Raw genomic sequence first — 22,628 nt, 5'->3', positions numbered from 1 at the left:
GCCATATTTTCTTTTGCCTGACAAGTTCCTACATGTTACATCTTAACATGCACCTTGCTATATTGATATAAATAATTGACACGATGTTGGAACCCTCAACACTTTTGACTGGGTCTATCAGCGTGGTCGTGACGTCACAACTAACGTAACGATAGTAACGCAAAGAAATGGCATCCAAAAGGTTGGCACATGTACAAAATAATAGCGACTATTCATTTTAAGGGGGTTTCCATAGCTTACTATTGGCGGGTAATGGCGAGAACCTTTCATTCTACGCTTTGCAATGGATATTCGAAAGCTCTCTCATCGTGCACGGGTCTGAGATTTACTGTGTACTGAATAACTTGTACAGGAAAATAAATGACGCCGGTGGCGCCTATACCTCTCTGTAAAGCTATACATTATGGACAGCAAAATATTCAATACGTCGTAACTCTGAATTTGCTGAGCTATCCTGCATTGAAATGAATCTATGAGGCGAGAAATGGTTTCGAGATGCTTTCGAAACCTGTCAGGTGTCCTTGTGTCAAACTTTGGCCAGTATTTATTCAACTTCTGAGATTGAAGTGAATGGGAAGAATAGGAGAAACAGTTGGACTATTGGCTTCGAAACTGTCTGATGTCATTACACAGATACTCAAACCGATGACACAGTCACAAAACACAGAATACTGCATTTGGTAGGAAGAAAGACGCCGATGACAACTGACTGTTGTTGATCTTGATCTGACAAAAAAAGTGCAAAATCTAGGGAAATAAGAAAGTCATTAAAGTATTGACATATTGAATTTATTAAAAACCTTCGGATACACTGAAGATTAAGAGGCTAATGATCATGATCTGAGTGGATGCTAATTTCCGTCCTGTGTTGTGTAAAACTTTAATCTTCTAAAACTTGTGGCTGCATATACCCTATAGCACAAAATTCAAAGTAACATTTTTCTGCTGTGCAGTACAGAGTTACTTTAACAACAGAAGCAGAAGTTTCAGACATTAAGAGTTCCTCCATATGGAGTAGGTGCATATAAATCACAGCAGAGTTCAAATGTCAATTTACACTATGAAATTACTGACAATGAAAAGCCTTGGGTGAGAACATTCTACACATTTTGACAAGTTGTACATAGCAACTGAGATCTGCAAATAAAAAATGTCTACACAGTATTAATACTAAGAACTTTAACCAACAGGTTCTGTTGTAGAAAAATTGCATTTTGTTTCTAAACTTCATGTCCTCCATTTTATAATGATAGCACACTATGAGACATAAATGTTACCTTTTAAAATTACCGATTATTACAAACTCATATCTGGATTTTTTGAGGCAGTTTCACTGATATTCACCCTGGTTTGTTGATGCAGACATATTAGTCTATCGAAGAGGACATTTGTTTCTTGTCCTTGATATTTGACAAAAGTGATGTAGGGATGTGATTTTTTGGTGGTGTTTTTCCCATAACTCTATTTGGTGTGAGATCACCCCATAAGTCATTGGTTTTTACGCGGACTGCAAAACGCATCCCCTTCCCTGTGTAGTGTTTTCTATGTACGAAGAGGAAGCAGCTCCCCACAGAAAATCTGTTAATTTTACTGTCTATGGTATCATTAAAATTGTTTGTTTGTTGTTTGTTTGGGATCACTGTGATGGCGATTTTGTTGAATGTACCAAAGATGGGAAAGAGAAAGAAATATTATGTATGGATTTCAAAGTAATGTGGCTGGGTTAAGAATAGAAAAAAAAATCTCAATTTTTTGTTGGCCTAAGAGGGCATTAGAAATTTTATCAAGGGTTTAAAACTAAGTAGAAATACACTGAATATCTACCATTAATTGTAAATGTATGCAAAGGGAATAAGTTACTTGTTTATAGTGCTGAGTTTTGATTTCACACACGGCTGTCACAGTCAAATACCGGTTCATGGAGCTTTACACCAATATGAAGTGCGCCCTCTGTTGGTCACAGGAGCAATTATCCAATCTGGGTAAAAGTGGGAATTGAAGCTTTCGTCTGAAAAACCTTATTGACTCATTCGTAACTAAAGACATGATTTGAAATACAAGACAAGAAATTTCATAATCGTATCTGTAGACATCAAAACTTAGATTTACATGTCCTGTCTGCAGCATGCGTGGTTTTCATTCTTTACTTGATCTAAGCAGAAAGAGGCAACACCACATGGGTGTTTGAAAAATGTTGAACAACATACTCTCTTCATATAAAAATGTACAACTTTTTTGAAAAATTTGAAAAAGCATGATTCACACAATCCCCATGTCACCAAAACACTGCAATTTGTACACCTTGATTTCAGCACTGTAGATCTATCATCAAGCAAAACATTTAAAAAGCCCTGAAATGTTTCAACAAACAAACACTGACCAAATCACAGTAGGACATGGCTTAATTTGAACAGCAAAAGAAATAGGGAGCTCTTCTTGGTATGATGAATATCCGAGGCTTGATGAAAGAAGGTGTTTTTGTAGAAAAGTCATGCAAATACATCTCATGTTTAGCTAAAATGAAAAGTTGTACAGAACTGTCGGTTCAGAACTGTCATTTTTAAAACTATTTTGTCCCCTTTTCTTCTTTTTCTTGCAATTCCTTTTTCCTCTTGTTGAAGACATCTTGCAAATATTGATCCGGTTTTAAACCCTTCTCATTCATATCATTCCAGACTTTGTTCAGAGCGTTTGTTGACTTAGCACCTGCTAGTTTCTTCCCAACTGTCAGTAGTTCAAGTTCATCAGTCGGAATGAGTTTACAGCCATCAACATCGCACAGATTCTTGGCCTCTGTTCTGTTCAGTTTCTTAAGAAACGTAAATCCCGAGAATTTCTCCACATCTTCAAGATTCACCTGGAATTCTATAAGTTGCCGGTCAGAGCTGATTGGTTCATTCGGGATAACAAACGCTCCCACAGCTACCTGCTGGCCCTGTGTTGCATTCTCAGCGGCGATAATCTTGAAGAGGTGTGTGGGAACAGCCACATTGCTATTCCCTATGACCTGTGTGAAGATTTACATATATTTGAAAACAATGCAGAATCTGAATCCAATGTTTGATACAGTGTTCAGAGGCAGGCGGCAGAAGTTGCAACTGAAAAATGACCTGAAGGCAGCGCTGCCCTGAGGACAGCTCAGAGCAGGGTAAACGTGCACAACATTCAATGACGTCACTGAGGAACTGTATGTCTGCCCTCAGGGCAGTAATATGTCTGAGCTGCCCTCAGGGCAGACATACATTTTCTATCCTTAAAGTATTGCATAGTGTATATCTACCAATCTGCCCTGAGGGCAGCAATATATCAGAGCTACCCTAAGGCACATTTCCTATCCTATCTGCTAAGCTGTTTGGTAAACACAGTTGTTAATCACCTATTTTATGCGGATGACTTAGTTTTGATTTGCCCCTCGGCAAAAGCATTACAAAAATTAATTTACATATGTGAACACTATGGGGACAAGCATGATATTGTTTTTCATCCCACTAAAACAGAATGTATGGCTATATTCCCGAGGTCTTGGAAACCTAACAGAATTCCTTTTGTATTTTTATATGGAAAATCTCTTAAATTTGTTAACACTAAAAAATATCTTGGATATATTTTTTCTTCTTCGGGGGAAGACAACGCTGATATGCAAAGGCAACTTCGATGTGTTTATGCTAGAGCTAATTGGATTGCGAAAAATTTTAGCTGCTGTTGGCAAATTGTGAAATGTACCCTTTTTAAAAGCCCTTTATATAGTATGTATTGCCTTAAAATTTGGTGTAACTACAGTGCTAGACAGATCTCAACTCTAAAAGTGGCTTATCATAATGCAATGCGAATAATTTTGATCTTAAACGAGATGCGAGTATCAGTCACAATTTGTATCAAGAAATATTTGAATTTTGCTTCATTGCAACAAAAGTTACTATTGAACTTTTGCAAAAGATTAGGGCCGACTCGCAGCGATTTCGAAGCTGTTATCCATTTGGTTGGCAGAATCTTACCGTTATAATGAAATAATACAAATAAACTCCCTAAGTGGCTGTGAATAGTGACATTCTACCAGTCAGATATAACCTTGCAAACACGCTGCGAGTCAGCCGAAAGATTAACAGAAAGCAAGAATTCTGTAATATACAGTTGTGTTAATTCTGATTTTTACTTTAATTCAACTTTCTGGCAGCATTGTAGGAATGTATTGTATTAGTATTTTCAGTAGTTTTTTTTTCTTTTATAAAATTTATTTCTCGCTGTAATGCCTACATTTTAATGTTATTCTTAGTATGGGCCGATGGCCTGAAATAAAGGTAATAATAATAATAATAATAATAATAATCTGCCCTGAGGGCAGTAACATCTGAGCTGCCCTCAGGGCAGACATACAGTTCCTCAGTGACGTCACTGCATGTTGTGCACATGTTTACTTTGCTCCGAACTGCCCTGAGGGTGCCAGCGTTGCGATCAGGTCATTTTTCAGTTGCAACTTCTGCCGCCTGTGTGTTGACACATTGTGAAACAAAGTGACTACATTGTACTTCATCTATCATTGTCAATCAATTAATTCATTGCATCTGTAAGTGGACAGGTGATGATTGAAAGAAGAGAATTCAAGGCAAATACACCAATATTTACCACTATAACTATGCTGCAAAACCAGTAATCTTCACAGGGATTTCATTATGAGATTTTCATTGATGACTAAATTTACTAAATTTGATTAATGATGAATTACTATCAAAAACTAATATATTTTATCATTTTAGTAGCAGATTATAGAATTTAAAGCAAAGTGAAGGTATCTAAAATATGAGAATTGGGAAACACCAATGAAAATTAATACCCTTGCAATATTGTATACTCTAAGTATGTCCATTGACCAAGCGTTAAGAATATGTAAATTCAATAAGAGTGTTTTATACTATGGTTTGCTAGGGCAGAAACAACTATTGATAAAATAATCAGTGGATAATTCAGTTGATATTGCTGTGATACTTTGCTTTGTATTGAGCATTCTAACAAACCTTTACTGCATCTAGGTGTTACAAGGTGATAAGCAATTTTACATGCAAATATGAAATTAAAATAAATCCTTCTGCATTCTATACCTGGTATTTGACATATTTATTTCCATCTTTGTCTTGCTGGGGTATGACAAGGGGTCCACTGATGATATAGACATCGGTGAATTTCTCCGTCAGGCCGCGGCAGTAGATTTCCACTCGGTTCCAGAATACCATGTTATTGTTGATGTCTTGTGGCAAGATGTTTGATAGGTAGAATGTCTCATTCATTGCAAGCTGAGAGAAAGTGAAGATTTTGGTTGATAAACACTTTTTGATTTTTTAAAATGTCTGAGAGAGAGTGAAGATTTTGTTCAATAAAGACTTTTTGATTTTTGACAATGTCTCACTCTATAATTGTGTGTTGCCCTTGTGCCAAGTTTGAATGACAATAGTCAAGTCACATCTGCATATTATGCTTGTAGACATGAACAAAATGGAAACAAAAGTGGCCGTCTGGCAGCCATGTTGGATTGTATCACAAAACCAATCAATGTGCAAATGTTTGCCATAGTGTATTATCCTTATACCATGTTTCAAAGAAATCGGCCCGAGCATGTTTGAGATATCTCTGTGGACACAAGAGCACATGCACGCACGGCACCAAATTTACAACTGCCCAGGACTTTATCCACAGGGGCTAATAATTGAGAGGTCCAAAAGACCCTAAAATCCTGTCCATGTATCTACCCTAGCATGCTAACTATTATCTGATGTTATTTTCAACATGTGTGAACTCACTTGACTGTACTTGTTGTCCCCAGCCGGTGCCATGTGGCCACGTGAATAGCCACTGCCGACGTAGTCACTGTTATATGAAGAATAGAAGTCAGGAATACTTGGGTCCCGTCTAAATTTGCTGTCTTTTCTGCTTGCTGACCCTGTGTACATAAATCAATATCAGAACATGTACACTTGAAAACAATCTTTCTTTGTCTAAAAATACTTCTCCTTTACAATAGCTGTTTACTTTATTATTCATGTTGAACAAATTGCAAGCAGTTGTTCTACAGAAGGCAAATATCAAAAACATATTTGATATTATGATGACATATTTTTTCTGACAATTAAGATATTGATGCTTGTAGTCAAGGCTTCATATTATCAAATGGAATACAAAAGGTGTCACTTATGGTTAAAAGGTTGTGTGATGTATAACTGGAGATTTCTTGGAAAAATTGTATGAGCTCATTTGTATACAAAAAACAAAAAAGATGCAAAACCTGACACCTGTGGCGCTCAACACAACACTCTCCATATGTGGTTTGTCACCATGAAACATGCCATGCAATGCAATTCAGAGAAGCATATAGAGAAACTATAGAAGATTTCTGAATTATCAATCAACACTAACAAGCTTTCAGTATTTCTCTTGGAAACTAATGAAAATCAGCTGATTGGGTGTGCCAAGCACACAGTCTATGTCTCTGGCAGAGTCATGTGTGCTAATGCCAGCAAAGAGAGACAGTATTTGTCAGTAGAAATAGAAGCTGACAGATGAAAATATCCAAAAGTATTTGCAAGAAAGTGCTATAATATACTACCATAATCTCTCAAATTGTTTGAAAACTGGAATTCCACCACAGATGATTTTTTAGCAACATAATTTTTTTTACCTCAACTATAATATTTGACCTCGAATGGTACATTTTTATTATCACTTTCATTTTGAACACTCTTGTATCAAAATTGACGCACTGACTGAAGTTACTGCTGCTTTTGTTGCAATAGGAGATACCATTTTTGCAAGTATACCATTTTTAAGAACAACATCATTGCAAATTGCAAGCATAAATCTGGATATAAAATGGGTATTTTGCTGGTTTTTTCGAAATGAAATTTGGAGATACAACAGAGTGATGAAATATCATAACTTTGTGGAGTCGTTGTACTGTTTTCCTGACATGTGCATGAATTAGCGTACAGTGGATAAAACATGTCAAAAATCTCTGCATGGAAGCGCAGTGTTTATGAACATGCATGCTGTCATCAACAACAGTGAGTCAGTACCGTTGAGATGGTCCTTGGTGATGTGTTCTGCTACCCATAGCGGCGTTTTCTTCGCCTGGTCATAACTTAACACGTGATTTGCATAGTATCGTAACTCGGGACCTCTGTCTGGTGCGCCGTACTTCAAAATCTGTTCACCTCTGGCGACTTTCTGAGGATCAAATACTGGGTGCTCTGAAGAGAAAAAAAGAAAGAGTTAATTGATATACAAGTGACCAATACAGCTCAACTGTGATGTAGAGAAAAGAATGATCAATATTACTGTCTTTGTTATTCACTGGTTTTTATAACACACTCAACACTAACCATATGAAACTGCAAGTTGTATATTACAACACAATTCCAGGAAAGAAACAAATCTGTTCACAGCTCCTAAAAATCAACCATACAGGTGCCATAATGATTTGTTAATAAAAATTATTTAGACTTTTGATTAAAAATGAGAAAACTAACACAAAAAATTTACATACACAAATATGTTGTTATTATTCAAATGGATCTGAATAAAGTCAAGTGTAGAAGTGTAGGAGTATGCATACCAAATTTGAAAGCAATAAGTTGAGCGGTTTTAGAGAAAATGATGCTGTGACCAAAAACCAAACAACTGACTGCATCATAAAAATTCGTCACTGTTTGTACACATCTGAAAAAAGTCATGTTGCAAAAAACCCATAAAAACAAACTTTAAAGCATTATAAGCGATTACCAAGAAAATGATTTGAACAAAAACAAGAAAAAAAATCCCTAAAGTAAAAATATGCAAATTTTAAGAGCATTTGACCGCAGCTGAATATGATCATCTCTAGAAATCTTACACACTGAATTTGGCAGCTATCAGATAAGTGGTTTCACAGAGAAAATAATGTCAAAGAAAAATGAGGAAAGATTCTCTCAAATTTTATGCTAACATGGACAAAACATCCCTGCCATTGAATACTTCTACAAAATATCAGAACAATTTGACTTTCAATTTGACAGGAAGTTGTAGTCACACACCAACATGTTAACCAATGTCTAGGCACAAGATTACAGATGTCATTTATGCCTGTCACCCATCTGATACGCTCTACATCACCAATAGCAAAGCTAAGAATTGAAGCAGGCTAGAGACAGTTTCACAGTCCAGCTTATACATCAGTCAGTTCACCATGAGTTTTAATGTCAAGTAAGTTGTCAGTGTATCGCCATGTAAAGGATCAAAACAAAGATAGTAGCAAAATGCAAAATCAAAGCTTTGTAAAAAGTTACAACTCACCGAATCTTGTACTTTGTGTTGCTTCCTTTGTAACTGGATGTACCAGATAACCAATCAGGAACGATGTTACAGTTGTTCCTACTAGCATACCGCTGCCACCAAGCAGCCTTCCCACTGCTTGCATAGTTCAAAGTTGTATGTGAATCTCTATGAAGTCCTTTATGCTGAATAACTAGGAAAAAATATTTTGTTTATTTTGATTGTGATTCATTCATTCTTGCAAATGTTCATAGCTATCTTATGATTACAGTGCGTTTCACCTAGGTACCGCAACTCGGCGTATGAGACGGACACATCCACGTACAAAACACATGATTAGTTTGGGTATCACGGACACATTTCAAAGCCACTGACTCATCGATTTATTATTGTAAACCAGCATGGGGCAGCCGCTGTCTAGACTGAGAGATAAACAGTTGACTAGACTTGATCTACAATGTAACTGTTTCTTTTACAATTTCAGTCAAGAGGTGAAGGTATTCTCAACAGAAACTAACTAAAAAGCCACACATTGTAGATCAAGTGTATCTCTCAGTCTATAGACAGAGCGGCTGTTCCATGCTGGTTTACTGTAATTAATCAATGAGTCGGTGACTTTCAAACGTGTGGTGATACCCAAGCTTATCGTTTGTGTTGTAGGTGGAATGTGTCCGTCTCATACGCTGAGTTGCGGTACCTAGGTGAAACACACTGTAGGTATTCAGTGACCTACTTTTAAGTGTCTGTTCAGTCTATCATTTGTTGCTGTTACATTTGAGTTTTTGCAACGACAGTAGATACCAGTTTTCTGTAAATGACACAGACAAACACAGGGCAAGGCATTAGTGAGATGGGAGAGGAATAGATATCCACAGAGAGAGAGAGAGAGAGAGAGAGAGAGAGAGAGAGAGAGAGAGAGAGAGAGAGAGAGAGGGAGAGAGAGGGGGGGGGGGCGAGGGGGATCGCAGTCTCAGCTAGAGTCTGCAAGAGCGGCGTGACTGTATGCTACCGATCCATTATGTGATAAGGCAAAATCGACAAAAACATTAAAACAACAGAAACATCGACGAGACATGTTTGTGACTTCTAAAAATGAAAGACTTCAATACCTCTACCATAGAGAGTGGAGCTTCTTCTCCTCTGTCTATGCCCATAGTGTTAGCTCAGAATTGTAGTCTGAGAGGGTGTTTGATGCGGTTTTGATTTTGTTTTGTATTTGCCCCATCAAGAATACGGAAGTAAATATCAAACAGCATTAAACGACCCCTCAAGCCACAATTACTGCAGCTATGCCAGTAGCTGTTTCAAACATAGACCCTTGAGAAAAACTCGAGGGTCTATGTTTCAAATCAACTCATGTCTGTCGACCTTGTCATTCCAATGATATTTTTTTACAATGCAAAATTACAAGTGTGCGTTGAAAGGTGCTTCCACAAATGGTGGAACGAGAAAGCGCAGCATCAATTTTTGAGCATGGCAGTACTCTATTAATCACAATAACAACTAAGTCGACTTAATAGACTATCATGGTTCAAAATGTGTACTAGTCGGCAGAAAGTTGTGCACAATTTCAAGAGAACTGACCCAATGCAATCGCAGTCTATTTAGCAATAAAACGAAACAAAAAGGTTTACAACGATAAAACCTACAAATATTGAGTCCTTAATTTATAGAGCCATGTTAAAGGGGATTGTGAATTTTACAAACCTTGTCTTTCAAATGTATCGCTCGACTGAAAACTTCCCCTGGTAATTCTGTTCGCGAGTTCGAGTCATCTCTTCCGGAAAGACACTTTCCGAAAAAGTAGGGCACTCATTCATACTTGGAAAACGTTTTCTTTTGTTTTTTTATACATAGGCAACGAGGTCATTCCTTCCTAACGCAAAGTGCAATAGCACGGGACAGGTGAGCTACACAACTTGCGCGCTGCGGAGGCCACGGCAGCTTCCATTTTCACACAGAATAATACCTTGAATCACCGAAATGCTAGAGTAAAATCTTACCTCAAGAGGCTCAAGCGAGAAAGCACCTGGCCGTAGACGTTTCCGCATATAACCCAAGCAAACGCACCAGTTGGACTGACCTGGGGCAGCTGGGGTCAAGGGACTGCTTTGAAGTCTGCCCTCTACGGCAAATTATGCTTTCCACGTTCGTTTTCAACTATACGCCCATCAACCCTTATTTCATTAGAGAAATACATAAATAAAGTTGGTAACAGAAAGTTATTTATACAAAAAATATGATTATCGTTAAATGTACATGTTATCTACACTGTTGCGTCTGTAATTTTCCCCAACTACTCTTCATTTTGCTCCTACAAATCTCATAGGCTGATAGGTATGGTGCTTTCGACACCTGTACGGTGTGTTAACTTAGCTTCGCCAAGTTTGTAGCCCGAAATAGCTTCTACCGAAAAAATAAACTATTCAAAACGGGACAGCAGCGTCACCTGACTTATTATGTGCATATGTGGTTACATGACTTGTAAAACGCTATCAATACAGAGTGAAGTGCGTACAGCGAACAGCATGTCATTAAATGTCCGAAAACTCAGGTCGTCCGAAAACTGTCACACTGAATGTACTACAGACCTAGCCCTGCGTACAGGCGGGCGTACTACAGGTCACAGGTGTGTGTTCCCGCCGTTATAGTTATACGGCCTCCACTACAGGCCGTATAACGCCGGGAACACACAGACCTGCACGCAGGGCTACTAAAGAACCTATTATTAATAAATTTACGAGCATGAATATTCTTGATAAAGAATTAATATTTCTATCATTATTGCATACAAAAGTACCTCTCTATTGTAGAGCGCCCCCGTACGTTGGGATCTTCCTACCTCCTCAGCCATATATCCTAGGTTTCAATATCGAATCGAGATATTAAAAGACCTCAGGTTGAATTGTTATTTTCTTTCTCCACGATTTTATCATACGATTTTATCATATTCCTCATCTTTTTTCTTTCTTTATCAAAAATATTGTTTTTGTATTTCCATAGTATATGAATGATGTGTCCACTATGCTTACAGATGTTGTTGAAAGTTGTAGGACAACGAATTGTCACATTAAACAAGTATTAAACTGCAGTTATAATACTTGTTTATTTTTGCTCGACTGTAGGCACATTTGAGTTTAAGAATACGAATTTGAGGATTGTAAAGAGCTTCACATTTATTTTGATTTTGTTTATTTTTCTCGTTTATATAACTATCCTTTCCATATCAATACCATACACAGTCAGTGATAAAATTTCAACCTCGTTTTGGATTCAAGCGAAGCTCAAATTTGAAACACACAGCGGGAAACGACAGAACGCCGCCATGAGACGAAATGTGATTAGGGTCAGACTGCCCAGTATTAACAACTTGGTCTTGAAAGTTGGACGTCTGGAAAACCCAAGGGAAAATGTTCAAGCTTTGTTACTTTTTAGGACTGAGAGGAAACTCGTGCGTTCGAGCGTGGTTCCGGGAGGAAGGAGACCTCCGACCCGCGAGCTCCATTGGTGGAGGGGGGGGGGGGGGGGATGGTATACGAACGGAGCCATGGTCGTGACCGTGCCCGAGCAAGAGACGGGCGATGGTCTTCAGTATGGTAAAGTTAGAAATTTGATATGTAGGTAGGAAGCCATGGTCGTGACCGTGCCCGAGCAAGAGACGGGCGATGGTCTTCAGTATGGTAAAGTTAGAAATTTGACATGTAGGTAGGTATTAATCAGCCGTTCCAGTTGACGTCACACCATGTCACAGTCCCTTGGTGGGCTATTCAGCTCTGGGACTATTCGCCCTATAGACGAGTGTACATAAGCGAGAAACACTCGGGCTTATGTACACTCGTCTATGGGGCGAATAGTCCCAGAGCTGAATAGCCCACCAAGGGACTGTGCATCATGTTGTATATGGCAAGGTCAACTTGAGGGGTGGACCATTTCATATTCGGGGGGGAATCCTGGCTTCGAAGATTGACTCTGGAGCATTTTTTTCTTGCTGCTTCCGCCAGAATTACCAACTCCTTGTATTCTGGCATCTTTTTTTCCTTACTTCCCCTCCGAGAGGTTTTTTTTTGTGCCCATACACTCACAGGAATGCCAATCTTTTCTTTGTGTTCTTAAGATGCTTAAATCTTCATATGACATGACAAAACTGAATAAAGAAAGAAATCTAAAGCCACACAAAATTTAAATGGAACTATAGGCAAACACCATCTGCTTCAGAATGCTGGAAAGTTGAAAAGAAAATAGAAGCATCGTTTACCACATCAAAATTAATGGTGGAGACAAATAAGAAATCAAGCTCTCAATCTTAAGACGACCACTACCACTGTTAGTGATCAAGTCTGTTTTTGGTAAGTGGCTAAAGTGGCACAAACAGACTAAGGATTTGAAAGACTGGAAATGTATAGAGGCAGTTGAATACTGAAATTATACAATAAATAATCCATTCACTTTGGATGGTTAGCATGGGTGTCCCCTCCTGATATGGGAAATTTTGAATGTAACATATTAAATTGGGGTTATTTGGTGACTGTTGAGAGTGTTTTAATGTTTGCTGTAATAATTGAAAGTTTGTTTCACATTGAAAATGACACGTTATGAAATGCAACCTGTAGTCATGACATTGTGATAATGATAATGTAAACTATACTGATACAACAACCACTCATACAAAGTCAAGGTCAAATATGAGGTAATCTTTGCTGTACATGTTTCATCCTGAAGTAAGTGAAGTAAAAAGGGTCAAAAGCTTGTGAAACTTTTCTTAATTGATGTTACAGTAGTGGGGACATTGTCATCATATACCAGTAAGAAGAGTGCCAATATTAGAGGTATGGTATTTTTCCAAGGTTTGAGAGTGTAGCTAAATGGTTTTGAAACCATGGAAATCAATAGCTGTACCTGGATACAACTGTCTTGCACATCAAGGCAACGAGGTAAAATGACTCATGAATCTAGACCTTCATGGTGGAGCAGTTTTTATGAATAGGCTGCCATACGATAGAAAACATAGCAACCTTCATACAGAGCTATGAAATGATTTCACATTCATGGATGGAGGGCAAGAAATTTGAATGTGTCTCAGTCATCATAGACTTGTTTGAATATATTGCGCGGATGCATATTCACTTCCGATAGAATGGAAAATATTGTTCTATGAAACAAATAATAGACCAAGGGGCCAGCCAGATATTTGAAAAGTCAAGACGGAATGTACCAATAGTTAAGAAATTGTCATTCAAAGATTCAATGGTTGTAATTTATATATAAAATTTTATGTAGACATTATTGAAATTATTAGACTGAAGTAGTTAAATTATGAGTAACCATGTCTGTCTTCTCTTCAAGTATGAATCAGTCTATTTTTAGTTTCAAAAGCTTAACTAGCGATTTTTTCACTTCATAACAGTATTTAGAATGTGGTATCGTAGGTTTGTTGCTGAAATAGTTCAGCATCACAGATGTTTCACAGATAGCCTGGAACGCTATTGATTGGTTGAAACCATGTAGTGACTATTCCAGGTGAGGAATGGTGGACCGTCATGAGGGACTAGCAGACAAATGGAATAACCCAATTTCCTTATATTGCACATTGTCTGTAATATGAATAATTCAATACCGTTCATTGATTTATGTGGATATATTTAACAACAGTCCCTCTATTAAGGCATGCTGACCACCCCGTGTAGCTGAATGGAATGACCAAATTGATTTGCTCCCACTGATGCCGGGAGTTTTCCTGTTGTAGACCAGCAGTGCCAGAGTCTGCATGACTGGAATATAACCAATGCTGGTAAGACAGGGAATATCCGGAGTGGTTTGAACAATCAGGAAGAGTGTTGGAATAGGCCCCGGCAAGGAAGTTATAATTCAGAACGGTAAGAAAATGCATATGTAGCACCAAGTTGGTTAGTGCATTTTTTAGTTAAATGTTGTATATAATTTGAAGAGGATGTAGGTAAAAAGTACACACACTCTAGACTTTGAGATGAGCAGCTAAATTAACCGTTTACTTGCAGAAAGGCCTTAGCATCACAATTTCCATGCATCCTGTTTTTCAAAATATACCTAGGGGTTTTATTTCAGTGTGTGTAGTGGATCTACTTGTTCTTTAGCAGACTTACTCCCAGGATGAAAGGAATTGACATCAATTATTGATATTGTCATTGAGCAAGCATTATCTGGGAAAAACAATAGCAGTGGTTCTCTTTTGTGCACAAGTGCAAAGATGACATTATGCAGTATTACCAGAATGAGAAAATATATTGTCTTGCTTATTAAAATCTGCGAGTTACTAAAGCGAAATTTCTTTTTACTGTTATCCACATTATGAGTATGTTAGTATGATACATGTATCCGTGAGTTTTTCTTTGTTTTTAACGGGGGTTTTGCATAATCTGTGAGTGCTATTTTTTCCCCCAAGGTTAATGTTTTAAATTTAAAGAAACAAAAGTCGTGAAATCTGTGAATGATTGATGAGGACAACACAAGGTACACAGCACAAGCTAGCTGTCATCTTGTAGACAGCCGTTTTGTGTCATGTACAGATTGAGCTGTGTTATATTGGGGTAGAGAGATGGGTTGTAACTGATCTCTGACATGCTACTTCTGTGGAATTTAGAAGCCACAAGGCAATGTGAAAAACTTCACTCAAATCATGTTATTGAAATTCAAAGCCATACATGTACAGTTGGATATTGAGAGATTGCAGCACAGTTTGGTTTGTAGGATTTCCAAAGAATGAGGGTTCTATCTAAAAGACCCTGTGTAGTATTGTCCCTGTCACATGTAAAAACCTGTGAAAATCTCATCCTAGTCTACAAGGAGTTCATTTCATACAATGTGTAATCACAAAACAAGGGCAGTTTTATTTGCATTATTTGTTCACCACTCACAAGTTGTCTTACTCTAATATACAAAAGAAGTAATTATAATAATTAAATGAAGACTATTCATGAAACCATCAAGTTTGTATCCTTTCATCTTGCTCGTTACTCTCCTGTTTTCTGTCGTTTTTTTTCCAAAATAGGATTTCAGAAATTTTATGTAGCTAACAGGATATTTAAAAACAAAAGTTTTAAAATTACTTTGATATTTCTTCTTGATCAAACTCTTAATCTGTAATAATGAGAACACTTCATACATGTTATGAAGTGAGTGCAATTCTGCTAAATTGAAGTTATTGTAAGGTTGTATTCGCCTCGAAATTAAAAGACTGAAACTTTTGCTCAAACTTTACTCAAGGAATCTTTCAACCATTCTCTTTTAAAATCAAGAATAAAAATCAGGGGTCACTCTGCAAAGTTTTTGTATGAAAGAAAAAAATAACCTATAAGATCTGGCGATATTTGAAATTCAAAATGGCTGCCATCCCTGTGTTAACTATATGGAGTAAAATTTTTAAGTTTCGAAAAACTATGAGTGTGAAAATTTTTATCTCCAAGAGTTTTCATATGAGCCCATGCAAGTGGTAGCTCAGAAAAGAATGGTAAAAGTTTGAGAGTCTGAATATCTATATCTGTCCCCGAGGCACATTGTACCTAAAGGGAAAAAAAAAACTAATTGGAGTCTGTGTACAGTATTTGCAATATTTATACCCACAGCAGCAATTGATTTGTGCAGTAACAGAATAACAGGCAAATGATAACTTTACAAGCTGCTTGTTTTTATATTGAATTATCTTGCACAACGTTGCCTATAGTATGTGCACAACCTTACCTTCTGTACATATTTCACTACAGTGTGGTTGTAATGTTTTCATAAACATGACAGTGTGAAATTCAATAAGTAGGATTTGTCAAGGACGAAAACACTACTTGTAAATATGAACTGTTCATAAATGAGAGAAGGGTAGAAGACATTTTTTGTCTCAAAAATATCTACTGACAGATTTTGGAATTTTTGCAATGGTCTTTCCTTCTAAAAACAATCACCCAATTAAATGGTAGCCTTGATTGTAAAATTTGCAGACAACATGACAGCCATGTTAACACATACATGAAGTTCTTAACAAATGTGCCATTGCAGGGTATTGTACAATCCTCTTTTGTGGAATCTGTTTGTTGTTTGAGCTCTCTGAGATCCCATAGTTTTAGTGATGAGTAATAATTATTTTACTGACAAAATTACTCAGATCATGAAGAGAAAGGGAAGAATTGATTGTAAAATCTTTGGAGGGATCAGACAAAACAATAAGCAGATTTTCAGGCTGCCTGAGATTTGACATTATTTTCTTTTTGATGAATGACGGGAAATATCTTCCCCCAAATATAAATAAATAAATAAATAAAGAAAGAAAGAGAGAAAGAAAGAAAGAAACAAATTTGATGCTTTTTAAACTTTTGTGAATATAATGTGAATGTGAATATAATATGGTGCAAAGGTAATGTGTGATAATTTGAACATCTTACATATATGTCAAAACATTTCAATAATTTGGATTATTGAAAATGAGATTGGACAACGAAATTGATGCTGTGTTTTTCTTTCTTTAAATTTAATTAGTTCTAAATGTTGATCTTTTTTCACTTTTCAGAAGTGCATTCAACGTTTGGCGATGTGCCTTGGTCATCTTCCAAGGTAACGAAGCATCAATAGATACAGTTACACTACCATTGGAGATACAGAGATATAACCGGCAAATTTATTGCAATGGATACTGAAGGAACACCGATACAGAATGCCACGGGGTCCATCAATCAGAATGCCACCGCCAATGCCACCACTGCTGATGACAAGGGGGTTCAGCTGGAGCTCATGAAGGATGCTGCAAAGATGCCAACATATGGAGAAGTAAGTGTCTTTGTCAAATTGTTTTCTGACATGGTATGCAAACATTGTCAGACATTCACAGTTATCGTGATGCAAATCAAAACACACATTCCGACTGTTTATATGTACATAGAAATGCAAAATAGAGTCAGGTATTAACTTGTAACTTGTATAGAAATCGACACAAAAGTTGACAATGCCATTACAAAGATTCAGTGGTAAAAGTGTTTGCAAAAGTTTAAATTTTCTTTTTAGTCACTGTCCAGCCTATGACTAAATGCTATTGCGAATGTGTATGTGATAATGCTGACACTTGACACAGTCACTTACAAGATTTGTATCAAAACCAGTTCATGATCATAGGTGATTCAGTTTGTATGGTTTTTACATTAAGCAATGAAGTCAAAAAATTTCAATAATATATACCGGTACTTTCACGTCAAATATCCAAGTGGTTTTACAAAGTTTTGCACAAATGTTTGTTTTTAGCATATTGATGGTAGAACCATGATGAGCTCTAAAAACAGCCCTGTTCCATGTTGACACCGGCGGCCAAAATTTTTTTTCCCTTCGTCAGTGATTGGAAAATTAAAATTTAAAGATGTAATCAGTGAAATGAACACAAAAGACTTTGTGAAAATATTTGTAGATTTTGTGTTAGCATGAAAGATGATAAAAATGTGGCCTTTGTAAGGAATCATACATGTATGTCCTCCGGAAAATCAGTTCGCTGTGATAGGTCTTCTTTTCCTTCAATGTTCAGTGAAGTTTTTGACACTCACTTTAATTGACACCTATAGCAAATGAGAAATCACAATCCAGTGTGTACATAGGATATGATATTAAAATACAATGGTTAAATTCTGGCCAAGTCTGGATTGTGAATGCCAATGCCTTTTATTCTCATGGCATGGATGAGTAATTTTTGCATCATTGAGGATATTATTTTCTGAATTTTTGAAAGATTGATATTATGCTTTATTCATGTCAGTACAAGTCATTGGCTTTTAGTCTGGGATATCATGTCATCACTATTGTAGGTAAAGGCTGATTTGAAGAAAGCCCTTGTGGCTTGGAACGTGTATTAAATGAAAATAAAACCTAGAGTGATCTATTTTCCTGTACTAAGTCCAAGATTTTAAAGCTTAAAAAATGTGTAAATCAGTTGTAAATTACTCAAACGGAAAACATCACATTTGAAGTTGGAGAAAATATTCTCTATTTAAAACCAAGATATCTGATCCACGCTATCGTCTTTTAGAATTTAAAAATAGTGAATGAAGTCCAGCAATTGCACTTATCCGCATCAGTTGAATGTATTACCCTGTCAGGATATGTTGTGGAATTAGAAAGTATCATGAAGTATTAATTGTTTGTAGAAAAAGTCAATGACATTTAGTGATGGAGCCATGGTACTCCAGACCCAGGCAGGGAAAGTGCTTGGCAGATACTGTATATGTTCTTTGGAAAGGAGAGCAGTTGATTTACCTTGATTGTCGGTTGAGGGACAAATACTATGACTTATTGCATAAAGCAAATTAAGAGGTAATTCAGCTTTCAGGCTAAATTTTCTTTTGAAAGGCGAAGAGATTCTAACAACTGGGACAGTACGTTGCTGTTACAGAAGGATTGCCGTCATAGGAAATTACAAAATTTACAAAATGCCAACTGTGAAATTTTCTCAGTGCTTTAAAAATTAAATGAAAGATTAAAATGTTGAGGACTAGCATTCTTGAGACTCGAGAGAATTTGTATTCATTAATTGTGATGTTTGACATTACATCATGGCCTTTAAATTAACATTGCTCTTTGCAAGATGATATTTAACTATCACCCATGGCAGATTTTGCCATATTTATGATCTTTGTGCTATATTTATGACTCAGCTATGCATTGAAATATTAATGTTTCCGTTACATTCTTGTCATCTGTGTAATAATGAATGCAGACATTAATCTATGCACGTGGACTATTGATCTTTGCTCATGGCAAGTGGGCTAGGGAATCATATTCTTTTGATCAAATGAAATCTTTGAATGGGTGATGAAGTAAGCTTCTTTGATTAAAGCCCTTTGGGAAGAGACAAATCATGATTTGAGGATATGTACGGTTCTTGTCATGTGCATAGCTTTAATATAGTGGCTAATTCGGTTACATTAAAGTAATTAGATCAGCTCAGATGTATATCTAGTCTGTATAGCCTTTTTTCCTGCCACTGTGGATAGTTACCTCTGAGGCTCATGCACTCAGCGTACATTGCAACATTTGCCAAGAATATGAATCACAAAAATTAATGTGATACATTAAATGCTAAAGCTGATGAAACGTTTAGGTTGTTTGGCTTTCAATTTTTTATAATAGGAGTGGCCGAGTTATTATTTTAAATAAAAATTTATATGTTTTCCATCCAGCTGAAGACTGAATTCTGAATATGAAAATTTTTACGACTTAGGCTTTTCAACATAAATACTTTAATGTATGGCGAGACTCATATTTTACACAAATTTTGTTTTATGTCATGGGCTGTAATTATTTATTTTTTGTTGCATGAATTTATTTTACCGTTACTTGGAGTATTAATGTAGCAGTGTGTTATGACATGGCAATGATGTCTGTTCAATTTGCGTCTGACTAATATTATTTCAAATCAGTGCATCCATGAATGATTTTCCATGCATTGAATAAAACAATATCTAATCACAGTGATATCTATACCTATGACATCAGAATGCAGGATATCTGATTAATGTTACATGTACTTATGACATATGAGAGCTGATGATATCTGATCAAATGGATATCTGTTTGTGTCATCAGAGCTGACAATACGTGTATATGCTGTGAAAGGCAAGGTACACTTGGATATTACCTGTAAAAGCCATTTTGTGAATACGATGAGTGTTATGCCAAATATAGCAAGACAAGAATTGAGTCTGGTGATTCGACTGCAGCTGTTGTACCGATATTTTTGGGTATAACACCTGTTTTTTTTCACTTTTTGTATGTGGAAAAAACCAAGAATTATGAACAGCTGTCAGCGCGATCTGCATGAACACATATGCTTCTTTGTTCAATTTATAGATTCTGCTTCCAAAAGACATCTTTCACACACGCCACAAATAAATTCTTTGTTCTCAATAATTTCCACTGTTGCCTTATTAGTACAGCAGGATCATACGTTCAAAAGTCAAAAAAGTCATATTTCAATATTAGTATAAAACTTTGCTCACATTTGCAGGTGTACCAGCTTTTACAATTGCATCCCAGATAATCCGTTTCAGATTTAAATTAAGATATCCCGTAGAATTTTACCAAAAGTGTTGATGCACTCCTAATTTATATACCTGTTGGAAAAATATTCCGCTGGGGAGATGTTTAAATTTTTTAAAGAAGATCATTGCCAGATTATTATACATTTACCTGCCTGAAAGCAGTATTTGGATGCTGTTCATAAGAAAGAAGTTTGTGCAATTTTAGAGCATAAAAAACAAGATTAATACAAAGTCATAAAATTAAGATATTAATGCAGGATGAAACAATCAAAAAAGAAAGTGATTTTATTCTGAAAAGGCAGCAACCAAAATAACGAATGATTGAAAGGGATTAACAGGACAAGTGTGAACATGCTGCAAGTATCGGACACACCCTGAATTTAAAATGGTAGAAAAAAGAAAGGTAGCACAAAATATCATAAATCAAAAAGATCAAACAAGTTTTTGGATACCAAAAGCCTCATAGCTGGTATTATTGGATGAAAAGGTAGATTTTATTGTGTTTGCCTTTTTTAACTTTCAATTATTAGAAGCAAAGATGGACATAGACCACCGCATACGGGTCTGTAATTTAGAGGTTACTATGGATTTATGAGCCCAGAAACTGGTAGTTTTAATAGGAAGATGCTAATTACACATTATATACAGTGAGTGGGGATATTTGACATTCTGAAAATCAACTCATGAATTGAAAATGTTGCATTTTATCGTTAAATTTAAAAGAATAAGAGAGTTGATTCCCATGTGATGCTGTGAGCTACAGATAATGACCCATCCATGATAGCCAGAGAAAGCTGTAGCTATTAATAGCAAGCAGACTTCAAATGTGTGACCGACACCATTTTCTGTTAACCTTGTTTTATGAATACATTAGTAACGTTTGAAGAAGTACAAGTCTGAAGTCAATAGCTCAACATGTATATTCATGCATGAATGGCTGCTACAGAAATAATATTAGTACTGCAGGCCAGAACAACAATTTGCCTGTTTGTTGTTTCTCCCCTCACCAAAGAGCTTTGCAATTAACTATAAAACAATCCCAAAGGGAAATGAATTCGCAATCATATCAGCAATTATGTTTATCAAGTATTTATTTTTGTAGAGATGAGTTCCAGAGGATGGGTACCACTATGAATTTCAAATACTTATTACCCGCACTTTATTTTAATCTGGTTGATAAATTACTGTCATGCTGCAAAATGTTGATAAAATATTTCAGTTTTCAAGAATATTGTTACACAAAGAGTGGAACTTCAAAGTAGAGTTTACAAATTTGTTCCAAGTGTACTTTGTTTGTAGTTTTTTGCTCTAAAAAATGATTTTTCTCTGTAATTGTCTCTGTAATTATCAAACTTTCTATTAATTTTTATTAAGAACCTGACGTGAATTACATATGCGTGTAGGCACTGTCATACATTGGCATAAAGTGTGTTCATTGACTTTTGATGATATGTTTGCATCGTATCAGGAATTTGAAGACTATTTAAATTGTATGGTTTAGTTTGATATTTCAGTGGTTATACAAATTTCTTTCTGGTGTCATGTTGATTTTTTCCTTTCAAGAGGTAGCCAGCTGTGACCACACATGGCTGTTTCCTTCTCTGCAAGGTCTGATTTTGCCATAGAAACTAAAGGTCTCACCAAAAACTTGTCGACTGATAGCAATGTAAATAAATATTTCATTTATAAATTGGTTTTAAGCATAACCTTTCCAGTCCCAGTGTGCATCGTGTAAGACCTTAAAATCCTCAGTATAAATTTGAACCTGGTGAGTATGTGTTCATATTTTGCAAGTTGCAGATGACTCTGTTACTGTTAAAGTGTTTAACCCCATTTAACCCTTTGAGCGCCAACATCAATTTTTCTCCCCTGTACAAAATATATCCTGGTCAATTTTTCTCAGATTTTTGCCAAGGTTTTGATAAAAAACTGTAGCCAATGAAATATGATGTCCATTTGGTCCAAAATTATCAAAAAATTTCAGAAAAATTCAAAAAAATTGGCAAAATGTGGCAGTAAAATTTTGCTGGGAAAAATGACAGCAGTCAAAGGGTTAAGCTCATCTAATTTTCTGAAATGCACTGTAATTGTCCGGCATTTTTGTCCAAAATTTGTTGGAACGGAACTTGAAAGTAATGCTGTCATGAATTGTATTAGGTATGCTCATAAGGCGGCAATTTTAGCAGGCGTTTAACATGGAAGAAATGTGATCAACTGCACTGGTCACACATGTTCAATTTCAAACCATAAGGACTGAAGTATCAAACACCTGTGAAGTAATGTATAATGCATGCA

The 22,628-nt window shown here is 36.3% G+C and overlaps 2 protein-coding genes across 9 annotated transcripts in view; one reads left to right on the top strand and one right to left on the bottom strand.

Annotated features, from left to right (window-relative positions):
- Window positions 1–773: 773 nt before the first annotated feature.
- On the bottom strand, window positions 774–10,430 carry LOC139141012 (nuclease EXOG, mitochondrial-like). Of its 4 annotated transcripts, XM_070710570.1 has the most exons (7): window positions 10,299–10,413; window positions 9,029–9,103; window positions 8,317–8,488; window positions 7,062–7,235; window positions 5,793–5,932; window positions 5,097–5,288; window positions 774–3,007 (listed from the first exon to the last, which is right to left on the bottom strand). In XM_070710570.1, the coding sequence occupies exons 3-7, from the start codon at window positions 8,438–8,440 to the stop codon at window positions 2,567–2,569; spliced, it is 1,071 nt and encodes a 356-aa protein (XP_070566671.1). In that variant the 5' UTR covers window positions 8,441–8,488; window positions 9,029–9,103; window positions 10,299–10,413; the 3' UTR covers window positions 774–2,566. The 4 variants fall into 4 exon arrangements, with proteins under 4 accessions (XP_070566671.1, XP_070566673.1, XP_070566672.1 ...); XM_070710572.1 differs by lacking the exon at window positions 9,029–9,103 and having other exon boundaries at window positions 8,317–8,490; window positions 10,310–10,430; XM_070710571.1 differs by lacking the exon at window positions 9,029–9,103 and having other exon boundaries at window positions 10,299–10,417.
- A 2,519-nt stretch (window positions 10,431–12,949) lies between these two features.
- The window catches only part of LOC139141010 (putative sodium-coupled neutral amino acid transporter 11), a 65,124-nt gene continuing 55,445 nt past the window's right edge, over window positions 12,950–22,628 (top strand). Inside the window, exons 1-3 of one of the 5 annotated variants that reach the window (XM_070710563.1) lie at window positions 12,950–13,226; window positions 14,039–14,168; window positions 16,826–17,082. In XM_070710563.1, the coding sequence (XP_070566664.1) occupies window positions 16,942–17,082 (141 nt within the window). In that variant the 5' untranslated portion in view covers window positions 12,950–13,226; window positions 14,039–14,168; window positions 16,826–16,941. Of the gene's footprint in view, window positions 13,227–13,710; window positions 14,169–16,825; window positions 17,083–22,628 lie in introns of those variants that run through there. The other 4 variants (XM_070710562.1, XM_070710561.1, XM_070710566.1 and 1 more) reach the window with 4 other exon arrangements.

This window comes from Ptychodera flava, chromosome 9 (genome assembly GCF_041260155.1).
Source record: "Ptychodera flava strain L36383 chromosome 9, AS_Pfla_20210202, whole genome shotgun sequence".
In the NCBI taxonomy this organism is placed as follows: Eukaryota; Metazoa; Hemichordata; class Enteropneusta; family Ptychoderidae; genus Ptychodera; species Ptychodera flava.
The sequence above is the reverse complement of the archived record's forward strand: the minus strand, read 5'-3'. Positions and strand labels throughout refer to the sequence as shown.

What these genes read in the sequence shown, in the direction of transcription:
- LOC139141012 (XM_070710572.1), bottom strand. Translation starts at nt 8,440, where the DNA reads ATGCAAGCAGTGGGAAGGCTGCTTGGTGGCAGCGGTATGCTAGTAGGA. An exon ending in AACACAAAGTACAAGATTCG is followed by an intron (nt 7,236 to 8,316) that starts GTGAGTTGTAAC and finishes TTTTCTCTTCAG; the next exon opens with AGCACCCAGTATTTGATCCT. An exon ending in ATAAATATGTCAAATACCAG is followed by an intron (nt 3,008 to 5,096) that starts GTATAGAATGCA and finishes ATCTTCACACAG; the next exon opens with GTCATAGGGAATAGCAATGT.